Source organism: Amyelois transitella, chromosome 3, assembly GCF_032362555.1.
Source record: "Amyelois transitella isolate CPQ chromosome 3, ilAmyTran1.1, whole genome shotgun sequence".
Taxonomy (NCBI): Eukaryota; Metazoa; Arthropoda; class Insecta; order Lepidoptera; family Pyralidae; genus Amyelois; species Amyelois transitella.
The window spans coordinates 11066147-11085343 of NC_083506.1; the positions used below are offsets into that span (position 1 = coordinate 11066147).

General features: G+C 36.3%; 1 protein-coding gene across 2 annotated transcripts in view; it reads left to right on the plus strand.

The window, feature by feature from the left end:
- Positions 1-19197, plus strand: part of LOC106129812 (kinesin-like protein KIF21A) — a 68149-nt gene that overhangs the window by 15317 nt on the left and 33635 nt on the right. For both annotated transcript variants that reach the window (XM_013328491.2, XM_013328490.2), the window contains exon 3: positions 3320-3548. In XM_013328491.2, coding sequence (XP_013183945.2) covers positions 3320-3548 — 229 coding nt within the window. The remainder of the gene's footprint in view (positions 1-3319; positions 3549-19197) is intronic.

Genomic DNA, 19197 nt, shown 5'->3' on the forward strand with positions numbered 1-19197 from the left:
TTCGCTTCATCCTCATTCATAACTCTCTTCATGCAAACTCGGCGATTTCGGGTACTTCGACGTCAGGTCAAGACAAAATGACAACCCAACAAACTTTATTTAAGCATATATCAATGCCAATAACATAAATAATAATTTTGTTAGTGCTATCAACAAAAAATCAATAAATGTGTGCTTTGTGTTTTGTGCCGTGTGGTTCGCGGCACCAGTACAAAAAAGAATAGGACCACTGCATCTCTTTCCCATGGATGTTGTAAAAGGCAACTAAGAGATAGGCTTACAAACTTGGGATTCTTTTTTAGGCGATGGGCTAGCAACCTGTCACTATTTGAATCTCAATTCTATCATTAAGCCAAATAGCTGAGCGTGACCTATTAGTCTTTTCAAGACTGTTGGCTCTGTCTACCCCACAAGGGACATAGACGTGACCATATGTATGTATATGTTGTGCTACCAATGTGTTGGCATTCGCGTGTGGAGTGCATTGTCGGGCCGCTGCACAATAGCTGCACTGGAATTACAAATAGCGGTGTACAGTTCACTACCACGTGCACTTTTAGGTATATCGTTGAAAGAACTAGTATAAACTTACGAGGGAATTTCGGGATAAAAATTTCTTAAGTATGTTATTTCAGATTACATTCTACTCGTGTACCGAATTTTGCTTGCAAAGTAGATTTTGCGTGGTAGAATTACAAACATACATCCACTCACGCTGTCACCTATCAACATACTTTTAAAAACTTTCGCATGTTTATTAAAAAAATTGTGGCATAAACAACATTTGATATTATTCAGTTACTTACGGTTTGTTTAACACAAACATCCTATGTTTTCATTTACGAATTTTAAAGTGATATGATTCTGATATGGTTCTAAGTTTTCCAATTTACAAACATAACGAAGATGCACAGGAAACGGTACCGTTGTAGAACACAGACTTAAATACGAGTACAATTAAAACATGGACATGTTTGTTATTTGTGAGATGAAAGTCAAAGCGGAGAGCATGCTTATTTTCTTTAGATTTACAACCATATATGAAGGTAAGTACTCAACAGTAATTTTATAGTATAACTTTGGTGATTATGAACGTATATCACTTGCGGGGTAGACAGAGCCAACAGTCTTGAATAGACCGAAAGGTCACGTTCAGCTGTGTAAAAAATTAAATAACGTTACCGTTACTAAATTTAACATAGTTGGAGTGGATAGGCCTAACTGAATGTCCCTTCAACTGTGATGTTCTGGTAAAAAGGTCAAGGTACCTGAAACCGAGAAGCTTGCAAAGAGAGCTATGATAATTGATGAAGCGAAAAATGTAGTCTCTGCCTTACCGTCCGAGAAATAGGCGTGATTTTATGTAATAAAAAGTCGTGAAATGAAACAGGCCCAACTGGTAATTATCATTGAGTCTTTTTCGGGAGATATAATGAGAGAAATTGATAATATGCCACTGTCGCAATTAACTTTAGACATCTACGAGTACCAACATAAATATTAATAGAATAACAAAGTGAATTCGAAATCGCTCAACCAAATGAACTGAAATAAAAAAAACTTTACAATATAGGTTATTAACTTAGTCGCTGAACTTTTAGACGACTTTTGCATGATGCATGGGCAAGGAATAGGCAGTCTTGGTCGTGGAGGCAATTAACAGAACGCGAGCTGGAACTAAAGTTCAATGTAAGTTGACGCATGAGAAGTGAAATAAGTTAATTATAGAATTCAGGAATATGGCACGGTAAATATATCTGAACTTATGATAAATATATCTGTATTTTCTGTAGAAAATTATATGTATGCGTGGATCTCTCATAAGTGATCAAAACAGCTTACCTTCTTCTTCTTCTACATGAAATAGAAAGTAAGACGGGCGAAAAAATAAGAGTTTTTTTTTTATTTGCCTATTTGTTTTTTAAAAACCTCTAACATCTCACATTTTTTCAAACAATAAATTTAAAGATTTTGTTATTACCTGAAGTTACTACTAAGTTTAAGTTCATTAATAATTCTGTGGTAATACATTACATATCATAACATACCTGCCATGAAGGACTAAATTAGGCGAAGTGACGTCGATACTAATCACAGCTATGGCCAAATTCGGCCACCCACATCTCTATTCCGTATGAGCGAGGTATTAGAGGCATTAGCGACACGACAAACAAGGAGCTAAACATTATGAACAACGTCATTACACATGTCAACGATACAGTATTGTTTATTGATGTATTACAACAGCAGTATTGCCATATCTCGATCAGCTTGCGAGTTGTGACTGAACCTTTGAAAATATCTCGGCGAGCTTGCGTGTGCTGCCTGAATTCTCATCTTCATTCTTTATATCAGATTCAGGTCATACTTACTCAAATTTACCTACATTAAAAATATCGGTAAAGATTTCTTCGAAAGCAAATTGTTCACCGAAAATCAAAGAAAGTTTTTGTTGGATTGCGTCTTGAATCGTTGAATCTTCAGCATTGTTAGAGAGCAAGTGTTCACAATTAATTAACATTTACAGGGTTTAAAACTTAAAGGCGAAAACCGTCCGTAACCTGTAACATTGTTTTTTTTTTAATACCTTACTAATGTCCACCATTTATTGTCTCATACAACTAGTTCAAATATAAACCAGGTTTAAAATAATTAAATCTCATCTCACGATTCTAAAGGGTTCACTCTACTTAATATTGTTTTCAAATTGTATCAAGCTGGACTTCCGTCACAAAGTGTAGAGTTTAGCGTCAATAATTGGAACTTCCGTCGGCGCTGGCGACTGCCGACAGTCATTGAATTGTGTACGACTATACACAGAACAATGCCGCGCAATCCATTGCCGGCTGGGGTACTGCAACTATTGTTACTTCCTTTGTTTGTGTGCTGTATGCACCGATCAAGTTTCTACTGCAAGTGAATCAGCCACTTGTAATACGCCTCACCATATTGAAGTGCCAATGTTGGTGGTCGTGCTCCTGTTGTTGGGCTAAACAGATCTGGTGATTGGAGTTAATGAATTTTAAGATATGGTAATAAGGGTAATTTTAGTTGGGCTACAAACAAGAGACTGGCAACGGTATTCGTTATATGTATACGGTTGTATTTTAATTTCCATAACAGGAAAGATACTTTTAATAAAAATAAAACATGAGAAAAGTTAAAATGACAGCCTAGGCATAGGTATACGTGCAACCGTCAACAGTGGAAACGAACTCGCAAATGATATTTCATAACCAATCTGCTCAAATCCACACATCCCACTTCTGCAATCTGTTATCAAAATATTAACCAATTTATACACTTTTTATATTTTCAGAATCAGACCCCAAACGCCGGCCGAAGTCCTAGAAGGATGCGGCATATGCGCACGCGCAGGTGGCGCGGTCGGCGAGGGCGGAGTCGCTCTGGGCACCGAACGAGCTTTCTCCTTCGATTATGCCTTCGACCCCGGGGTCTGCCAGGAGGAAGTGTATGAGACCTGCGTAAGAAAACTGGTGGAGGCTGCCCTCGATGGATACAATGCTACAGTACTCGCTTATGGACAGGTCAGTAAAGAACTCAGTGCTCTGGGTAAGCTCACCAAAATACTTACCAATATTTATCATGCCCAGTGCGCAATCCATGAGTGAAAGGGCTAATGGCGTTTTCTTAAAAATCGTATTAGGTGCTGTTACAATACAAACATTGCCGCGCAAAACATGTGTTTACACAAAGAAAACAAATTTTACTTCCCACGGTAGAATAAAATTACATAGAATCAGTAAAGTAAGTAATGTTTACTTACCAGCGGTGTCAAATAGTGAACACGCTACCCATATATGGATGACTATTGACTGTTGAGGAATGTGCATTTTAAAATGCAAACGACGTACGACAGCGGTTCACCTCACTTTGAACGGTGTGTATAACCTAAAACAGAAAATATTCGCAAGATTTATCAAGGTCCGAACCTTTTTTGACAAGTTTCATTTGATTTGTTGATAAAGACAGCCGTTATTCCATATTTCGTCAAGATTATTTTAGTATTTTTTTAATAACTGTGTGAATTCCTCAAGTAACAACAGTTGGTCGTTGTGTCACTAAACCTTATTTGATATTGATCGAAAAATATCACGTCGTCCTAAAATAGAACACTATACTCCATTGTGGCCAGTTATGGGAGCGTTTGAAAGCTCTGAAGGTGTTGTGGCAGCCACAATTGACCCTATTTCTCTAAAAATGTGACAGCTCGACTTGCGATTGTTTCACGACCTACGCCTCGAATGCGGTCATCAAACTGCCGCCTTGTTATTTAGATTCTCTCACTATCTTTCGTCTCATTTATTTTGAGCTAACACGTAATCTTTACTTTCGACTGTGTACGTTTTTATGAATATATTTTTCGAATCTTCAAAATTCTGAATGTGAATAGACGATCCAGATAAACCTGGTTTTTGAGTTTTATTATTCTTGGCCTTTACCCCTTAAGGGATAAAGATGAGATATGAGTGAGTACATATGTGATTCCTCAAAAGCTATTTTTGTTTCAATTGTGTCTATATTTTTATTGATAACACTAAAATCCTCCGATGAAGCTAGTTGAAGTAGATATTGCAAGGTTTTTGATGAAGTAAATATTCAAATACTTCTATTATTACAAGTGTGATGTCAGCCAGCATAATGAACTTGGTAACTGAGCCACCATTAGTACTCTCATATAAAGTTACGACAACAATCCTATGTAAGCACCGTGAAGGCTGCAGCCTGTTAATTGCCTATCTCACCCACACTATAGGGCTACTTTTGATTCATGGAGACTCATGTATTTGGTATATGACAAAGTTACCAAATTATAATAAACTTTATAGGGCATTTTGATGTGTAAGGTAGTTTGTTTTATCGATAAATATCGGTAACTATAAATTAAAATAATTGTATCTCGAAAATAAAAATATCTATCTCACGTTTGTGAGATCCCATATATATCCTCCGCTATTTTGCTTCGGGTGTACAGCGTCTCCAGTCCATTGCATTGCAGCATTGGCAAGCAGTCTTTCGCAAAATATAAGACACGATTTCGGCTTCAGAAAACAGGCGACCTAATTTCCTAATTGGCACTAAATAGTACGAAGGGAAGTCGCTTCCCACATCTGTCATGTTTATGTATATACATATACATATGCTTAGATCTTTAAAACTTTACAACGGATTTTTATGCAGTTTTTTTTAGTAGATAGAGTGATTCGAAATAAAGGTTTATACGTATAAATGCTACCTGTGCCATGCCGGGGCGCGGCGCTATTAATAATAATTAGTAATCAAAATGCGATTTTTTACACTGTAGACCACTATTGGCTCATTTAAATTTGTTATGAGGGTCCACGTTAATTAGACGTCAAAATTATACGACTAGAGGTTCTATTAGTATGTTAAATGATTAAAGGAATTATGAATAAAGTCAGTGGGTGGTAGTCATAGGTAACACCAGTATTCGGTCAAGGTGAATTTGTTAATAAAAAATCATTATATGGATCATATTTGCGTGCTAAAATTAGCATGTTAGTTCGTATAGGTCTCAGCTGTTCTATTTGTCTTCACATCCATATATTTGAACATGCTGGGCTGAATCTAGTATTGGTTAAATTTAGGAGTATCATTACAAAGAAAGAAGGAAATCGATTTGTGTTGTAAGTTTCGTTCGATACCTTTGATGTTAAGAACACAATATTTAGTTAAATTATGCACGTTGAGATGAAACTTGGTCAATGTATGAATTGCATTTTCTAATTACTTTTAATATTGGCATAAGAGCTTCCGTGCCAGATTTTGGTAAAGTATTTGATTAATGAAATGTGACACTGAGGAGATAAATCTTCTTTGCGTTTACGTTTTGCATTATGCAATTTAAAACTCGTGTTAAATTGTGCAGAATGAAGGTGTCTTCCACTTATGACAATTGCCTAATTGCACGGTTTAAGTAGCATTTTACTGCTAAAGTCTTGTAAGGTCAAGAGTTTCTCACGGAATTAACAGACAGCGCTAAATTGAGGATTGTTTGGTTTGTCATAGCACTGTAACGTTGAAGCCATAATTATGTCACTTTCAATCTTGATTTAGTAGCTTTAAAGCAACTGAATGACCGACGGAAACTGATTTGTCAATTCTTTATATCAGAGCGATGGTTCTCGAATCAGATGATTCAAAATCATAATTTTTATCAGATATCGCACAAAAGTCCATTTAACTCATTTTTATATTTCCGAGAAAAAGACATTGAAACTTTGGATTTTCGTCTAAAAACTCTTCCGAAAAAGCTGATTAAATTAATCAACATCTTTAACTTCCTGAAGTAGACCAATAGTCCGAAAACCGTCTCCGCATTATTCCCTAACCAGACATACCTTTGCATTGCAGCTGCAGTGCGGTCGCTGCCAATTTGCAGCCTATCCCATTCGTATAATCCGTCAGACCGCGCCGCACCGTAATTCACGCCGGCCTATGTAAATGTTTTGCGTAATCGTCTGTCCACTCCCTCGGAGCGGTCAATATATCTTTATTTTATATAAATTTCAGTGAAGCAGTTCTGGTTGCATAATATTTTGCATTTCATTTTACTAGTTTTAATATTAATTGCGAAACTGCGATGTGATTTTCCTTTTGGGAATTGCATGATCTTTTTGCGCCTAAGAACTTACACATTTATACTTGTATCACAGAATCATGTGCGTGTTTATTTATTTCTTAATGTACGAACGTCATCAATCTCGCGCGTAATTTGTCGGCTTTTCGACCTCTTTAATTCAGTGCACCGCTAATTCGTTCCGGCTGTCATGTAAATGTTCCGCATAATCGACTCGCCCACTCGCCCGCGACGGCCCGTCGGTAGGAGCTCTAATTGAAACCAAATGTTTGAACACGTCTGCATTGAATTACATATTAGGTGTAATAACGGACATCAATCAAAGGTCTCCCATGTAAAGTTTTGCTTTTCCAAGAGCAAAGTTATAAGTACTCTAAAATTCTTGTATCGTTTGACGATCTGACGAATTCGAGAGGTGTTTTTAAATGTACAATTTCGTCTAGTTTCTTTTATCAGACGTTTTCTAATATATATATAATGTACACTTCTCCTGATTTCTTTTTAAAAGTTATATTCTTATGCCGTATCGCGTGCCGGGCGAACTATAATATTCAGATTTGGAGTATTCAAGTAAAGATAAGTTCTACGGCGAAAATGAAAACCAAATAGTTCAATAACATCCTTCAAGAACCTCTACATCGAATTCCTCCGCCCACAGTGCACTAATTACGTTTCGTTATAAAAACATCCCAATGGCAAAGGTATGATTTGCATGCGGTGCGTGTCACAACAATAACTTGGCGACGGAGTGGTGGGCGCGCGCGGTGATCCTTGCGCCCACGCATTATATTGTAATATATTAACAGATTCAGAAAAAAGTTGACGAATTCAATAGCTTCATAACAGTGTGTAAAGCTGTAAGGGAGTCACGTAATCGCCGATCTGGCTTGGAGACTTCGAAGAGAAGGGACAAGTAAGGGAAGATCTTTCCCCAATCATGCCTTGGGGTACTGGCTACTTCCGTTTGTGGCGGTAGAACCCGGAACATTGAACATGCTGCAATATTATTTCTACTTACAATACTCGTATTGCCATAAATAAATTAGGTCAAGAGGTGATAAAGGTAGCACGTTATGGCATAATAAACGCAAAATACTTCGAAAAACTACGTATTCTGCAAATTGACGAGTCTTCCAACCTAGGTAATAAACATGAACTGGTTAATTGAGTAGATTAGTGCAATACCGCGGTCGCTCACCCCGCCCGTGACCCCGCTCATGCAGAAAACTATTATGAATTCCCTCATGCCTATTAATCTGGTATTCGTATCATTCAGACGTTTTAATGGAATTGGCAAGATGGAATTGTTCAATTTCTCAAGAAAATTCATACATACATTTAGTCGCGTCTATATCCCTCGCGAAGTAGACTGAGACAAGTCTTGTAAAACTAAAGGACTCAATTTTAAGTGTACCTACTAATACTACTGTGTATGTTGTGTATGATGTTCTAAAAAAATATCTGTCTCATAACCTTGTTAACTATAAATGGTCATTTGTGCTTATTATTTCATCATAGAGCTGATCTAAGACCTAATGTATGCAACCATTTATTCATGTTCGTGTGAGTTCTAGTATTCCCTTGGTAGTATTGCACCAAGTCTCATTGTGCCTTTATCTATAAGCTTATCAGCGGATATCCGTGTGGAGTACGCCTACATGCGTTGCATATCCTATTAGCTAATATAGCCTTTAGTAGTTTATTGTGTAACTTTAAGACTATACTAATAAAACTTAGACTTTTACTTACTCAAACTATAATTTCATATTTGTCTTTGGTTTTATTGTTATCTAAATCTCAATTTCATCACTAAGCCATCCGGTTGAAAGTAGCCTTCGAGTAATTTCGGGATTTTAAGCTCTGTCTACTCCATAAGGAGGCGAGATATTTGTTTGTAGACTAGCTTTCCGCCCGCGGCTTTGCCCACGTGTAATTCGGTTATATATAGCGTTTTTCAATGATCTCGACAGGGCTTTTTCTTCCACAGGCTGAAATCTTGTTACAACTGGAATTAAATATAGCCTGTGTTACTCAGGGATGATGTAGCTTTCTAATGGTGAATGTTTGAAATCGATTCAGTAGTTGATTGATGGTATTCCAGGGAAATCAAGGGCAAACCTCGAATTTACAGGCAATTACGTTTTTGACAATTTCATAGATCTGTTTAAGTATTTGCGTCTGATAGTCATCATCCCATGTGAATGAGCTGATGATGGAAGGTACAACTCCTCAACGGTTAGGAGTTGAAAGAAAATTCTTACGAAGTTATACGTACATGTGAGGCTATTAGGTTGACCTGATAATAAAAAGTAAATCTCATTAACGTTAAGAATTTAGGTGAAAATGGATGCGGACAAATTTCGTCTCTTCACTTGTTTCCTTTTAGCTGTTTGTATGGGTAGTGTTAACACAAAATAGGGATTTAAAGGCGTGATGTTATTAATGTTATGCATGTATGTACATAATTATGTATGTTATTATGTATGTTAAAGAGACGACTGAAAGTTGTCATACAAAGTCTTTTTTTTTAAGGATGGGAAATCATCAAATGACCTCTCCCGCTCTGGGTGGAACGGAAGGGAGTGTCAGACTTTTACTGACTAAAACCCACCTCGTTCCTTCAGTTGCCCTTTGCGTTCCGGGGCCACGGTATCTCGTTAGAACTTTCCCGCAGCCCCGGCTCAGTTTATCCCGTTTCCCCCCCTTGGGGGTTGACATTTCAAAAATCCCTTCTTAGTGCTCACTTATGTTACTAAAGGGACCTCTGTTCAAAATCTCAGACTCCTATACCGAGCGGTTTCGGCTGTGCGTTAATAAATCAGTCACCCAATCGCACCCCCTAAATCACGATTGGAGGGTAGTTTGAAAAAACTTATAATGTCAAACATATTTACTTGCCTATGTACGTGTTCATGCCAAGTTTCAAGTTTATAAACCCAAGGAATAAGATTTTTCATAGAAACGTTTTTACCCCTTTTCCCCCCCTTGGGGGTTGAATTTCCAAAAATCCTTTCTTAGTGCTCCCCTACATATCCCAAGGAACCTACATTCCAAATTTCAGCTGTCTACAACCAGTAGTTTCGACTGTGCGTTGTCTGTCAGTCAGTCACTCAGTAACGGAAGAGTTTTATATATATAGATTTGACTTATCGTTTTGATAACGGTCAGATCGATCTGGCAGATCCTTACATCAAAATACAGCGTTTTCAAATCTAAATCCCATAATAAACTTAAGGATAAAATCTTTAATAATATATATACACATACTTACATATAATCACGTCTATGTGTCTGAAAATGAATGATAGGAATCTTGAAATTTTCCGAAATGTATCCCTTATTAATTGGTTTTGAGATCTAGAATAAAACATTTTCATAGTCCATAGAAATTTATAGCTAAATTGGACACATTTAGATCCCTCCCGATTACAAAGTCTTAAGTAGCAAAACGTCAAACAATGCGAAACGTCTAATGAGTATTCTGCCCAGCTAGCTAGTCGCCCATGTAGCAGATCGTCTAACTATCAAGAGGTCTATAAAACAAAATGCCTGCGGTGTTGTTAACGTAACGTTTTATTGTTTGCATATGGATTAACATCTGTACTCTCAATAATTTGTAACTCCACTCATGCTTACATCAATGGGATTTACACTTCAACGGTTTTTTTAGTATTCTCGTTTTGGAAACTTGAAATTTGAGTATGCGATAATAATTTGCATTTGTGATGTTGATATTAATTGGCTTATAAGCAGCCTTTGGTAGTAAACATTAATTTATGTCAAAGTGACCTCACTTCCACCTGATTAGGATTTTATTGATTCCAGTAATTATTTTAGTTCGAAAATATTTGATTTATACCCTAGTGTTAGAATTCATTGACAATCTTCTAGGAACCAGTAAACCCATGATTTGATTTTTCAAATCTGAAAGTTGTTATGGTTTGATAGAGTGGACTGGCATCAGAAGATAGTTTTCATCCTTAATGTAGAAATTTAAGATATCGTGCAAACCAGAATTGATGCTGAAATCGAAAACTCGCTTATATAAAAAACCTCGGCTACTTTTTACGAATGAAAGATAATTTAGGGGCCAGATGGAAGCTACGATAAATTCTAATAATGCATGTAAGATGAGCCCAGCAAATTTGCAATGTTCTCCATTTGGCCCGTCTTGTTTCCCGATTGGAGTCAGTCATACGTTGTACCACCATTATAGGCCATCTCCCTTTAAGGCCGGCGCCAAACCGATCTCTATCTGCGGCTTGTTGGGAGCGCCGCTGGTCCCTACATACTAATTACTATTGGCATTGAGTCGTCGGAACTTGTGAAATTCTCTGTTCGGATCTATGTATGTGCAACTAGCAGGTCGCAAACATAAAACAAATAATTTAAAGTATTATGTGATCACACCACTCTTACTTTTTCTTTGCAAACTTATCTCACTTATAATGTGGCGTTGACCAGAAAACATATATAATTTGATAGAATAGTCATACATTACGTACGTCACATGATAAAGTTGATACTACGTAACTCGGCATTACCTTCTTATCTTAGTCATTTTGCAAGGCAACAGCAAAAGCGGAAGGCCAAGTAAGACCACCATATAAGATCAATGTGGTTACAATCCTTCAAAACTAGTCGTATGCGTAATGCGATGCGACTGATCTAATTCCGTCTTTATCAACTAACGTTTTTTGCGTCTTATTATCGACTATATTCAAAACTATGCGATTATAGAGATAAGATTGTTGTATTGATGGCGCATATCAGTCGATCGCCAGCTACTACTCTTTGATTGAATTTTTCCTCATTTATTTTGAAGAAAGTGGCGCAGGAGTTGACTCCTCCGCAACACTGGAGCTCCTTTGTACTCGTACGTTTTACCAATAGAAGCATTTGTTTTAACTTCATTTTCACATATGTGTGCCTGTGTTTTGTTATTGTAAATAAATGCATTATTATTTTATTTCGTTTATCTTCATTTACACAATATCCAATAAGAGACAGCATCAATCGACGTGATATGGTCAAATTTTTGCAATTATTAATAAGAACTATAACATCGTTTGTACCAATATTTCCTCTCAGGAGTGCTGTAAGACTCATGGGAGTCATGTAAGGAGTATTTTTAACATCACTTTATCTTTTAAAATTACGCAATCTGTCCTTATCACCTTGATTTTAAGGTCGAATAGGTGAAAATTAACGTTAATATACAAGGGCAATATAGTGGCATAGTTAAGGTAGTATACCGTGTTAAGACACAAACTTATCTATTAGGATCTTTATGTTTTTATTCTTATACTTTATAAAAGACTTTAACTTATTAAATAATTCCAATGTCTAAGTTAAATTTTTGTAATAATTCACTTTTTTTGTCATTAAAGTGTATGAGTGGAAAATATAAGCCATCACTGAACCTTTGTGTCGTGAGATTAGATAATATAAGCGCCTCTTAATCTTTCGTAACTTTATAATGATATCCCTTGACATTGTTTGCTCTGTGCTATACTTTGATGCGGTCTTAAATCTTATCTCAAGGTCGTCTGTATCCTAAACTGCATAATAGCTATTTTTAGCTTGGGTATAAGGAGACAAAGCATGGGTTCCAACATAAGGGTATCCACTTAATTATGAATACTTAATGGTTGCACCACATAAATTTTAACCGTAACAATTTGTGTACTCGTATGTATCGTATGTCGTGTGGTTGCCGGCACTTTAGAATAGAGCCACTCCCATGGATGTCGTAAAAGTCGACTAAGGGATAGGCTTATTAACTTAGGAATCCTCTTATAGGCGATCTGCTAACAAGCTGTCACTATTTGAATCTCAACTCAATTCCATCGTTAAGCTATACAGCTGAGCCTGACCTTTCAGTCTTTTCGGGACTGTTGGCTCTGTCTGCCCGGCAAGGGACGCTGATACGGTACGGAGGGACGGTATGGCCATGGACGAAAGAACGTGTCTGATTTTTTGTGGTTGTTCTTGTTTAGAATAGATTTATTTTCAAAATTGGATATAAGGTATCACTTATTGACGTCATATGTTGACTTAAGCCTAATTATATCTACTATAGATTTCAAAGCGCGTGTGTAAAAGAAGTGGCGTAACACACTACACTGCATCGTTTTCACTGAACGTCTAAATACAAATAAAGATCTCTTAAATCTAAATCGTGGACATTGTCTACATTAAAAAAATAGTACATAAATATAAAATTAATGATTTCAATTGAATGTGTGCCTTAAGCTGGGTCAAAGAGTTTTTGTGGCTGTTCTTGATTGAACTTTCAATTTATATATGAATACTTGTTAATCATTCTTCGGTCGGAAATCCAATCTCTTTTTGCGAGTTGACGTCAGTTTCATCATTACTGCAGTAAATAAAATCCGCCGAACAACCTGTCACTATTTGAATCTCAATTCTATCACTAAGCCAAACAGCTGAACGTGGTCTATCAGTATTTTCAAGACTGTTAGCTCTGTCTACCCCAATAGTGTTATAGACGTGACGTATACAAGTCTCGAACTTTGAGGCTTAATACAGATATTAACTCAACTTTGTAAATGGACCAAGGCATAATGTCCCGGTAATCGTGTATTAAGACTGACTATACTGACATATGCCGTGTGGTTCCCGGCACCAATAAAAAGAAAGAATAGGACCACTCCATCTCGTTCCCACGGATGTCGTAAAAGGCGACTAAGGGATAGGCTTATAAACTTGGAATTCTTCTTTTAGGCGATGGGCTAGCAACCCGTCACTATTTGAATCTCAATTATATCAAGCCAAACAGCTGAACGTGGCCTATCAGTCTTTTCAAGTCTGTTGGCTCTGTCTACCCCGTAAGGAATAAAGACGTGATCATATGTACATACATACATACATATGTATACTGACATAATTTGCGCAGTGTCAGATGACATCAGAGCAAACACGGAAACTGGTAGTAACGGGGTCCTCACGCGTTTTTTCTTAAGATGTAATGTAATATAAACAACGTGTTCTGAATATTCCAATAAAACGGCGAATTACTATGACACGAATTACTATGGAACAAAATAGAATAGGAGCGCTCCAGCTCTTTCCTATGGATGTCGTAAAAAGCGACTAAGGGATAGGCTTACAAACTTGGGATACTTTTTTTAGGCGATGGTCTAGCAACCTGTCACTATTTGAATCTCAATTCTATCATTAAGCCAAATAGCTGAGCGTGGCCTATCAGTCTTTTCAAGACTGTTGGCTCTGTCTACCCCACAAGGGATATAGACGTCACCATATGTATGTATGTACTATGACACGCTATTTGCCTCCATGATTGTGTGTAAGCATGGGTGCTATAGAAAGCGGAATTCTACTTTTAGGGACATGAACTATAACAAGCTATCATTTTGTCTTAATTTCATCTCCATTCTTAAGCCATACAGCTGAATTTGATCTTTGAGTGTTGAAATTATTGGCTCTGTGTCTACACTAATATTATAAAGAGAAAAACTTTGATTGTTTGGTTGTAATGAATAGGCTCAAAAACTACTGGACAGATTTTAAAAATTCTTTCACCATTCGAAAGCTACATTATCCACGAGTAACATAGACTATATTTTATTTTGGAAAAAAATAGGGTTTCGTAATAATATATAAAAATAATTGGCAAAACAGCGTTTGCCGGGTCAGCTAGTAAACAATAAAGACGTAAACTGTAAGAAGTTTTACATGTATCTAAGTACTAAGTGTTAATACTACCAAAGTGAGTAACCTTTCTACCCTTTACTCTTATATTATTTTACGGTAGCGTTCATGGAAATTTGTGTTAATTTTTAATCAAATACTCGATTAACATGTTATCGAAATATCAATTTGAACCTTGACCTTGCCGGTTAAATTTATAATGGATTGCGATAAACAAGTTTTTGAGTTAAGGTTCTATCAATATACGGTTCACTCTTAATATGTTTAAATATTTTTATGGTTAATTAAGTCTAATACACCTCATTTATCATCCCGGATACCACTTTATAAAATAACATCTTTTTAAATGAAGGTAAAAAAGATATTCTGGTTGACTAGAAGAATTCCAAATTGGGATAAGTCCGCCATTGAAAAATATTGTACCAAATCCAATGACCGTTTTATAGTCTGTTATAATTCAATTTTATGTGCAAAAAAGAGTTTATAATCAAACAAACAAAAAATATCGGATTTTAAATGTTTGTTTGTAAATTCAAATCAATCACAATGCATAGTATGCTGCATATATGCTCTTGCGTCACAGACCGAATGACTGATAATGACAAGGTACAGCTTAAACGAATGGTCGTAGGAAGTTGAAATTTAGCATTTATGTTTTTTGGAAATTATAGTAAAATTCCATCGAGAATAAATGATAAGTATCTGTTTATTATACTTGTGTTCTCAATAAATGATCCGTTTGTGTGCGTGTTTGGCCAAGAAAAGCGAATTACGAATAATATTTTTGATGACTTTTCATTACAAGCTTTTGTGAGAACAAAATTATATGAGTAACAGCCATGGCTCACTAGTATTTTAATTTAAACCGACAAGGGTTATTTTGCAAGCGAATCCATAGGCAGGAAGTAATATCATTCGTTAGTGTCCGAGCCAGATGGATTCGTCACGATGGATATTATTAGTGCTAACTGGAAATTCAAATCAGCTTGAGGAATATGTCAGGTGTCAAGATATTTTCAGAATAGCATCTCGCGAATCGGAAGACGGTCAAAACATGAAAGGATCTTCTATTTAACCTTCTGATTTCCAGAAAATTGTTTGTTAAAATTTATTGTAAGTTTTAACGGGAAAGTATTGATTCGAATAACTGATTTGTATACGAGAAAATTTTGCAATCGTTTCTTTGGTTAATTTTTTCCATTTAACATCAAACAACGAATTCTCATTTTTGGGAAAATCATTAATGATACCAACGTTTCCTATAAGAAAGCAAAAATGTAATAATCTCGAGACCAATTAAATAATTACATTTTTCCACTTGCCACGATCTCCATCCATATTTATCGATCCTTCCATGCAACCTACGATTTACTCGCCAATAATTTAAAATTCACGACCTAAAAATGTCTTCTTTGTAGTTATCTAGGTTATTCAGCTATCTTGAAGTGTACAAGCCTTCCGCTGTCTAGATTCTAGGTCTAAAGGCTCTGCTTACATCGTGTATAAAGTACACAGCCAACACAAAGTGTGCTCAACTAATCCTCACAGCAGTTAATTGGACATACATGATGTTGCACGTTGTTTGGCTACTAGCTACAAGTTTACGTAACCTGGCTAGTTGAATAATCCCTTGTATTGCGATAGCTGTATTAAAATAATTTAATACATTGTTTCTTACTGTCTATGTTGTTAGAATACGTTTTGCAAATTGTACAAGTCCATCTTAATTATTAATCTTAAATATCAATGCAAACCATATATATATTGTATGTAGAGATCGTGGCAAGTGGAAAGAGGTAGTCTCTGCCTACCCCTCCGGGAAAGAGGCGTGATTTTATGTATGTATGTATCAATGCAAAAAACCTGACTCATCTTATGCAGCAGTCAGTGCACTCTAATCTACCGTTACGTGAGTTTTAAACTTGTGTTTATGAAACGTCATTCATCATCTACTTTAATCATCTCCTGATACGATTAAGAATTTTTCTAAGATTTCTTACATGAAACAATGAGAAAAAGAATTAAAACTATCTAAAGAATGCAGATTAACCAATTGTTAACTACATTACCTTAAATGTTTATTTATTTAAACTTATTGTTCAAAATACAAATGTATAGCACAATTGCCGGACTTAGCTATTTAGCGGATTAAGCTAGAAATTTTATCTATAAAGCTGTCTGTTTCTATGTAGCAATGTAAATATCTCCTTAAAAGCAGACATTCGTGAAACACAAACACTCCATCATATCTCGAGGCGAAGTCCTCGTCTTGTAAAAATATCCTAATGGCGCTCGACAGCCACACACGGCCACAACAATAAGGGTGAATGCTCAACATGAGCGTGGAGTATTGTCATTATACAGCACTATGGTACAGTCAACCGCACATCAACCCACTTATTATTTATTACACATCAAATTCGCCTCTATTGCAGTGCGTCTTACAGTTCTATGTAAGATAATTAGATATGCGGTTGTACTATCTCTTTTGAATATACATGGATGTAATCCAATTTTATTGATTTAATTTGTCACCTATTTGGAAAAGATTTAACTTTAACCACATTAATTTATAAAATCATAGATCTCATTTTCACCAACACCTTCACATCACACGTCTTTATTTAGTGAACACTGCAAGTTCCGACCCTCTCTGTGATGTGCTATCAATCATTTGTTGAGAGTTTAGAGAGAAGTGGGTAGGAGAGAGTAGAAATAACGGAAAGTTATCTCGATTCAAAACATAGGCAAAATTACCTACTTTGAACTATACCAAACCTCACAAATGCAATTTCCGATACATTAAAAGCACAAAGATTACTTATTCTAACGTAAATGAAGAAGTTTTAGCGTATAATTCTGTGGTTTTAGTGCCGCTTCACCGACCAGACTTTCTCCCATTGTTCAGTATCTGATCGAAAGCACGCTTAGTGAATCATGCGGCTGTAGAACTATCTATCTTTGTAACAGTCTCCTCCATTCATGAACTCAAAACCAGCTTAATGCGGTCAGAAAAGTTTCGTATACATTAAAAAAAACGCTTGGCAAAGCTTCTTGAAAAATAATTGTCACATTTAAGTAGGACGCTGATTTTGTCATTACCATAGACCCCACCGGACCACCGCAGGGATCCCTGATTAGAGAGTATCAGCCTCCTGGCAGTAGTTTCTTACAATCTCTTGGAATATTAAACCATGTCAAATAAAATGACATTTCGAAAATAAAAAAATTCCGCTACCACGATTATCATGTTAATTAAATTGAACGCTTGCCAAAGTTGCTGCTTTACCATTATGTCGTCTAGTTATATTATTTGACGCTTGTGACTATTGTCAGATAAGATCGCGCGAACACGCCGGGAATTATCAATGTGGACTTAACGGGCCATTCGAATGTCAATCACGCGCGCGCCGGCGCAGACAAATAGACGCCCGCTTGTGTGTCTGTTATTGATACTGCTAATATTTACTGCATAGTGGAATTAACTGGTAGAATCAGTAAAAGATAATAAAAAATTAAAACTATGAGCATTGTACTGTTTTTAAGTTTACCGTTCATCTCATTTCCGGTGTGTCCTCCTTAATTTTACTTTTTCTTACCCATAGGATATTTTTGAGTTTCGTTAAATTCCTATTCAAAAAGGGTGATCTTGATTTCTCTCGTATAAAACTGACATATATACCTAAAACCACGTCTATAACCCTTGCGAGGTAGACAGACCCAACAGTTTTGTAAAGACTGATCGACCACATTCAACTGTTTGGCTTAATGATAGAGTATCTCTGGTATAAAAGGAGTGGAATATTCCAGAGACTTGATGTGTGTGCTGTGTTCTTTCCTAATTTTAATTCAACCAATTATTACCGCTGTTTTTCAATCACTGGGTATACTAAGATCAGCTAATGCCAACCAAATGTTCATTAGTCTTGTACACAAGTTGTCAGTACGCTGTCAGCGAGTTGTCTAACTTTCACCCTCCCGTTTAATACGAAATTATGGCGTTGTATTTATCCGTGTTTAATCTTCTTCCATTTATATGTATGTTCATTGTATTTCCAAGACTGAAAACAATGCTAGCTTTATTATTGCTGAGGCTATGCACACATCTCTTATTCTATATGTTAACTAGTGTCCGACCGAAGGTCTATTTTTGGCCGAAGCCGAAGCCGAAGCCGATTAATCGGCTATCGCCACAACCTTCGGCCGAAGCCGAAGCCGAAGCCGAAGGTTTATATTCTCTCAGCACTCAGTAATTAATTTTGTTCAATATTGTCTACAAGCTACAATTAATATTAAAATCATTTCAAAACCTCAATATTGAAGGTTTATATATTGACTGTCTCATATACAAGTTGATGATATATCATAGAGGTGGTTGGTTTAGAGATAAACTAGCTGTTGCCCGCGACTTCGTCCGCGTAAATTTCGAGTTGAATTTTAATCATACAGTCAGATACAGACAGACAAAAAATGTAAAAAAAAAATTCTCTATCCGTTTCAGTCAAAATATTAAATGTACAGAAAAAATATTTTTACCGTTTTATTATTATATGTAGTATTTTGATTTTCAGTTTTTTTAAATAAAATACTCAAACAATACAAAAAAATATATTTTTAATAATAAAAAATATCTTGTAATTGTTGGGATTCGAACTTGGACCGCCAATTTCACAGTCTCACGGGCTAACCACTGGACCATCGAAGCCGTTGCGTTGGTGTCGAAATTAAAGTAGACTACATACATATGGTCACGTCTTTATCCCTTGCGGGGTAGACAGAGCCAACAGACTTGAAAAGACTGAATGGCCACGTTCAGCTATTTGACTTAATGATAGAATTGAGATTCAAAAAGTGATAGGTTGCTCGCCCATCGCCTAAAA